This window comes from Nelumbo nucifera, chromosome 6, assembly GCF_055504915.1.
Source record: "Nelumbo nucifera cultivar China Antique chromosome 6, China Antique-T2T, whole genome shotgun sequence".
NCBI classification, from domain to species: Eukaryota; Viridiplantae; Streptophyta; class Magnoliopsida; order Proteales; family Nelumbonaceae; genus Nelumbo; species Nelumbo nucifera.
In genome coordinates, this window is record NC_142654.1 from 31,485,403 (window position 1) to 31,493,025 (window position 7,623).

At 35.1% G+C, this 7,623-nt stretch overlaps 1 protein-coding gene across 1 annotated transcript; it reads right to left on the reverse strand.

The window, feature by feature from the left end:
* Positions 1-5,500: 5,500 nt before the first annotated feature.
* On the reverse strand, positions 5,501-6,283 carry LOC104598689 (uncharacterized). Its single transcript, XM_010260869.1, has one exon. The coding sequence runs from the start codon at positions 6,281-6,283 to the stop codon at positions 5,501-5,503; it is 783 nt and encodes a 260-aa protein (XP_010259171.1).
* Between the last annotated feature and the right edge of the window lie 1,340 nt (positions 6,284-7,623).

Below are 7,623 nucleotides of genomic sequence, written 5' to 3' on the forward strand. Positions count from 1 at the left end.
TCATTTTATGTATTTTCTACAATTCTATTTTTTTTGGTTGAAATATATTTTTGAAAATATCACTTTTTATGTTTTTTTAATTTTGAAAAATTGGCCTTTATGTTAGTATAATTTTATAAATCTTTATTAATTTTTTTGTGTCTCCTATATTTTTTTTTTGTGTGTTTCGAGAAAAATATTGAGTGTGGTGGATATATGGTTCAAAGTGGGTAGGCTGAGGTGGGTGTGGGTCAGGGTGGGTTGTAACCCACTATTCAAGTAGGATGCAATGACTCTTTTCAAGGTTTTTTTTTGGTCGAAATTTCAAGGTATTCTGGTGAGTATAAAATCTCATGTTTTCATCAAGGGCAATCTTGACATTTAAAAATGTTGAGATGGTGACATCAACAATTTTTGTTAACATTTTAACATTGATTTAATGGAGGGGTGTAGATACAACAATGTCAAAAAGTTGAGGGTAGCTTTCAGCAATTTATGCTTTTTTTGAGAAATAATTTACCCAAACTCTGATTTTATTTTTGAGTAATTTACTTGTACTTCGCCTCTAGTTTTCAGTTAAGTATCAGATTTACATTTTAACTTGTACCCCTTTGACCACAAAAATGTAAGAGGTTTGTTAATAGAAAAAGACCAAATAAAGATAGAAATAGATATTTTATGAAAATTCCTATAATAATAAAATATTAATTTCCCTTCTAAAACACATATTTTGACAAGATATAAATATCCCAAATTATAAATATATATTATTATAAAGAGGATACTTCTCTTGATTTTGGTGCAATCATTAGTTGGTGACTGTTGATCCCAAGCTTAGATGAAAGAGGAAGGATGCATCAAGTTTGGCAATTGGTACTAAAACTTTTGTCAAATTCTCATGATCATGGATCTTGATATATTTTCTCATGTTCCTTTGCAGTGCCTCGACACGATAAAACGAAATGATAAAACATAATCAATGTAATTGACCCCATATAATTGGAATAAGGCTTATGATGATGAAGATGATGATAATGAATAGTTGAATAGTACATGCAACTTTTGCATGTATAAATGGATTAAAGAAAGGTGATCTAGACATGAGGCTAAGGTAACATATCTGCATTATACACAAAAATTTAATTCATTAATATTTATGGAACCTGGTTTCAACTTTTCATTCCTATCTTCATGTGATGGAAGAAAAATGTACTTTAAAAATATAAATTAGTTTATTTATCAGTATAATATGCAAGAAGGAGCCAAAGAATATTAAATTTGCTTTTTTAAAATCATTTAAATGTCATGAAGGCACATTCCATCACTAAAACTAATGATGTGTGAATTGAGGGTGGAATGAATAACAACCCCAAGCTAGGGGGTGGGGGGTGATTAATATGTAAACTTGTTTATAATAAAATTTAAGGTAGCCACTATTCCACCTATAGTAAAGTGGCGTTTGATAAATCTGAAAAGTTAAAAAAAAGTATTAAGTGCCTGAATTCTGAAAAGAGCTATGATGGTTTTCTATTCTTTAGATGTTCTGAATAGATAAGGCTGTTTGTGTTGGATAAACCATTCAGCATTTGAAATTCAATGATTTTATTATTTTACCCCCAAAATAGACTATCTGATAATTTTGAGTTCAATTTGTACTATTTCATATTAAATAGTTTATGAAATTCAAAATACTATGAATAAAAAATAATAACTAACACATTTAAAATTATTAAAAATAATTGATAACTAATAAAAATATTAAGGTAATTAATACTTAATAAAAATTAAAATAATTAATAATTAAAAAATAATTATTAAGTAATAAAAATAATTAATAATTAGTAATTTACACAAATAAAACTTTAAATAATTTAAAAAAGTAATTACTAATTAAAAATTAGTAATTAAAAAATAACACAATTAAAGTTAATAAAGATAACGAATGAATAATAAAAAATAATTAATCGGTTTTGGGCATTGTTCATCATCGTTCTTGTTGCGAAGGCCGAACAAAGGTGGTGGAATTCCTATTCCCCCCTCCTCTCTCTAGTTATTCTCCCTCTAAATTCTTTCTCTCTCTCTCTCTATTACCCTTTTCTCCCCTTCTTCTTCTTCTTCTTCTTCTTCTTCTTCTTCTTCTTCTTCTTCTTCTTCTTCTTCTTCCAAACACCCAGATATGTTGTTCGCCTTCTTCCTCTTATCACTGAACAAAGAATGGCGAGGAACTACAGTGGTAGCTCTAGTCAATTTGCTTCTATCGGCTAATCCCAGCAACACTAGTTTGCTCTTCTTGGAGTCGCACCTACAAGGGAGGATATTCAAAGCTGAGGCGGATCAGTTTTGGGCACTATTGATCATCGTTCTCGTTGCGAAGGCCAAATAGGGGTGACAGTATTCCCCCCTCATCTCTCCGGTTATTCTCCCTCTAAACTCTCTTTATTTCCCCTCTCTCCCCTTCTTCTTCTTCCAAATGCCTAGATATGTTGTTCGTCTTCTTCCTCTTATCACCAAATAGAGAGTGGACGGGAACTATGACGGTAGCTCCAGTCAGTTTGCTTCTATCAGTCGATCCCAACAACACTAGTTTTCTCTTCTCGGAATTGCACTTGCAAGGGAGGATGTTCGAAGCTGAGGCCTATTTTTGTCTTTTAACGCGGTCTGAAATGCATATGACCGTGTTAAGAGGTTGGCCGACCTCTTTTGATTCAGATTCGAAATGGAGTTTTAGACCCATATTCAGACCGGATTCCAAATGTGCGTAACTCTTTTCAGAGGTCTAGAAAGAGTTATAAAGCGCACCCTAAATTCGGGGTTAAAAAAATGTACATATGTACAATGTAAAAAGAAATTTGCACATATTTTCAATTAATTCTGCCCACAAATTCGGTCATAAAGCCCAAATAAATGATGGCTATACAAATATATTCATAACACATTGGACCAACCTGCCCAAGTCCAACTAAACCCATCCCGATCTAAACTCAAGCCCAGGCCTGCTCTACGTTGTGTTGGGTTAATCTCAAGTTGGCCCTATATTGGTAAATTTGGTTTTGACCTCAAGTTGGTCTAGGCCTGAACTCATGGTTTACACCTTTGGCTCAGTTTGGAAGGAGTACAAATACAAATATGTACACTACAAATACATACAAAATATAAGGTTTTGCACTATAGATATTTGTATTTTTACTCCTTTCAAATTGAGCCTTTAGCACTGGGCTGGGTTGACCCTTAACCTGCCCAAGTTGCACTCCTATGTATGGAGGTGTAGCCTTTAGCATTGGGCTTGGTTGACCCTCAACTTGCCTAAGTTGCACTCCTATGTATGAAGATGTACCTTAGTAGAAGCTTCAATAAAAAGCCTTTTTTTTGTTTTTAATAAAGTTGTGATGCTAGAAAGGTGTGATATTGGAAGAGCTTTGACCAGTCAAACCTATTGTGAATTTTGATGAATACCACCTGATTGGTTATAAGTTTCTCCTATATTATGGTAAAAAGACAAGAAGTTTGATCAAAGATCAAAATATTGATACAATATTGGGCGTGTTGTATCTGTATCCAAGTTCATGGATACACTAATATGCATAGGGTTTGGGGGCTTTGAAAGCTTGGGATGATAGAAGGCATCCCTTTCGAGCTGATTAAAAAAAATTAGTCTATCAATATACACCAATACCCAATTTTTGATATCACCATATTGTGTATTTATATTTTGATCCTTGATGAGTTTGATGGTTACATTTGTTGCAACTATAATCTTATGTGACCCCAATGAAACATGGATGTACCAAACATTTGAAATAAAAAGGAAAAAGAAAACAATTGAGGTGATGTCACTGCTAATATTGACATGTTTGTATTCTATTGAAGGGTCACAAGTCACAAGGGAGTATTGGGACCGTGGTGCATAGCAGATGCGAACTCACAGAATTGGGCTTTTGACCAAAAGCACTTAATAGGCTTTCTAAATGGGGCGTCAGGCCTTTAGCAATAATTTTGTTACGATAATATCCCATGCTACTAGGAATGGCAATGGGGCGGGGTGGGGATGGGGATGGGGAGAGAAATCTCCATCTCCATCCCTGTCCTTGTTCCCATCCCCATCCCCACTAGCGGGGACAAGGTTATCCCCATCCTCACGGGGATCCCCATTCCTCGTGATTTTTTATAATGTTTAATTATTTTGTTTTTATTTTTTTAAATAAAAATAAAATAATTAAAATTTACAATCCTATTAGAAAAGATTCAAACCTATTCAACCATATTTTTAAAAATATTAACATATTGATGTATGTGTATATATATACATATATAATGTATGCACATATATATATATATATATACATACATACATACATACATACATACATACATACATATTAGTAGGGATCCCACGGGGCGGGGAGTGCTCTCCTCGTCCCCGCTAACGGGGATGAAAATTTCCCCATCCCTGTCCCTGCAGGAGGTGGGGGAATCATCTCCATCCCCACCCCATTTGGGGTGGATCGAGGAAATGGAGAAAATTGCCATCCCTACATGCTACCTCCAATTAAATAGAAAAAAAGTTAATAAATACCTAAATAAATTATTTGAGATAATTTGAACAAGCCAAATTTTGGTGTAGGCCCTATTATGAAGTAGAACCCATCCAATTTTGAGCCTTAAAAGCAATAGTAGTTGGAAATATGTCCCAATACCAAATGAACAATTTTGGGTTACCAAAAGAAATAACCAAAAAGTTGGACAAGTTACAAAGACAGTTCATTTGAAATTCAAAATATAACAATAAAACATTTGTTCTTGCAAACTGGGATCTGGTTTGCATGGATAAGGCAAAAGGAGGCTTCGGAAATAGGAGGTTGACAGAGGTAAATCAAGCAAATATGATGAAACAAGGACAAAAAATTATCAAGGACAATAACAATCTTTGGGTTCAAATTGTAAGGAAAAAGTAATTAAGATATGATAATTTTCTAAACCATAGAGCACAAAAATCAAGCTCATGGGCATGGTAAAAAACCAACTTGGAAAAATTGAACTTAACCAAAGGAATAAGATGGAAAATTAGAGATGGGGCAAAATGTAGATTTTGAGAAGATGCTTGGGTTGATAAGGGACCCCTACATGGGCCCTTTAAACAAAGAGGAAAGGGTAAGCAATTATATTGACTTTAGAAATATAACTTGGGACAAAAATAAATTGGCTGAAAAAATTCCTCAATAAATAATTCATATCTCCCTATCCAATAAGGAGGATATGATGATCTAGGGCCATACTATAATCTCCTTTGTGAAAATAATAGACTCACTAAGGTTAATAAGATATTCAAGAAAATTAGTCTGCCCTAAAAAAATAAGGCATTCCTATGGCTGTTAATCTTAAATAAGATTCCAACTAAGAAAGATCTTGTAGACAAGGGGCTAAACATTGATAAGAATTGCTCATTTTGTGGTAAAGTGGAAGATCTTTTTTTTTTTTTTTGAAGCCATAAGGCAAGAGCTTTATTTAACTTTCAACTTGGAGGTTACATCTCATCCAAAATAATAGATAGGATACAATCTGGAATAGAGGACAAAGTAAATGATCTGTTTTGTCTTAGAGCAAATTGGGCAAGCCCATGGGCTGCTCTGTTATAGGATCGAGGGATGTGATGCCAAGCACAGGATGAGAAGGATTTTGAGATGGTTTTGCAATCCAAGGCAACTAACGACGAACTCCAAGGGGGTTCCAGATCCGAAGAGAGAACTTGAATAGCAACTTTTGCATCACTTTCTATGATAATCGGGTCCAAGATGAAAGATTTTGCTAGTCGAAAACCCTCTAGAATTGCTTTGAATTCAGATTCAATGGGAGAAGAACTCTTCACCAACAAGACTCTGGCAACCAGGAGAGATCCAAATTCATCTCGATCAATGACACCGACTGCAGCTTTTGATGGAGACCATGCTCTATTAGTATTGATTCTAATGTGTAGATGAGGAGGTTTGATCCAAACTGATGAGGTTCTTTGAAGAGAAGAAGGAGGAACAAATCCCAAGTTTTCTGGCTGGGTCAATAAAGGTCTTTCACGCATTTTCACCAAGTCTCCAAGGTGAGCATTATAGAGAATGAGAATGGCTGAATTAGTGAATGGCTTCCCATTATAATAGGTTTGACATCTAGCCTTCCAAATATACCACATAAGAATAGTGCCTCTAGTAAATAGGGAGAGGTCGGATTCCTCTTCAATAATGTTATCCATTTTCCTCCATTCCTCTAACCAGAAAAGAAAACCTTGATCATTGCAAATGTTGACTCGCAAATCCATGGATGAGGCAAACCAAATTGGCTGAACTGCTAGGCAGTGAAAAAATAAGTGGTCCAAAGTTTCAAGATCTTCATGGCAAAGGCTGTAGGTGGCATCAATGTGATTCGATCTCTTGGCAACGTCAGCAGACACAGGAAGGGCTCCTTTGCAATAGCGCCAAACAAAGGTTTTTATTCTGGGTAGGATGAACTTTATCTTCCAAAAAGATTTCCAACTCAGTCCTAGACAAACAAACCCACATAGAGTGTGGAGATTTTGGAGAATTGGAAATAAATTTGTATCCCGAATTACAGGTGTAGTTACCATGGGGAGAAACTGCCTTAAGCCTCTTCTGTAGAAAATTGTCTCTCCATTTCAAAATGCTTTCTTACTTGGGAGACAGATAATTGATAATGTTGTGGTAGCTTGTGAACTTATTCACTCAATGAATAGAAGAAATTGCCGAGAAGGTTTCTTTCTATTGAAGGTGGATCTGTCAAAGGCCTATGATCAAGTGGAGTGGCCGTTACTCATTCAGTGTTTGAATCTATTGGATTTTTCTGAATCTGTTTGCAAATTAGTTAAGGCTTGCATTGCCTCTAACTCTATGAAAATCTTGATTAATGGAAAGCCAAGCTATGGTTTCTCTCCTGAAAGGGGCTTAAGACAAGGTTGTCCACTTTCACCCTATCTTTTCATCATATATTTAGAAGTTCTTTCTCGGATGTTATCTAATGCTTTGGAGACTGGCATGTTAAAAGGCTTCAGATTCGGCAGGTCAAATGTGAAAATTAACGACTTGATGTTTGCTGATGATTTATTATTAGTGGGAAGAGATGAAATTGAAGAAGTCTAGCACTTGAATGCCATTTTAAAAAATTTTGTGATTTGGACAGGTCAAGTGATTAACTTTGAGAAATCATCTATTTTTTCAGCAAAAATACCCCTTTATTTACACAAAACTCAATTAAGAATTTGTTGGGTGTTGCTGATATGAAAAAGGAAGATACCTACCTTGGTGGTCCACTCATCGGAGTTAGTAGAAAATTCTCTTCTTGGTAGTTTTTGTTGGACAATATTAAAGCTAAACTCAAAGACTTGAAGATGGGGGTTCTCTCTCATGTAGGAAGATCTACTCTCATTAAATCTACCCTTACCTCAATGCCTATTTACCACATGCTATCTTACTCTCTGCCCTCAACCATTTGTAAGGATTTAATTGCCATCTGCAGAGACTTCTAGTGGGGTGTGTCTCATGGGAAAAAACCTCTTTACCTCAAGGCTTGAAATTCTTTTTTACTTCCCACTGATAAAGGTGGTCTAGGCTTTAGACATTTTGGCTTGGTCAACAAAGCACTCAT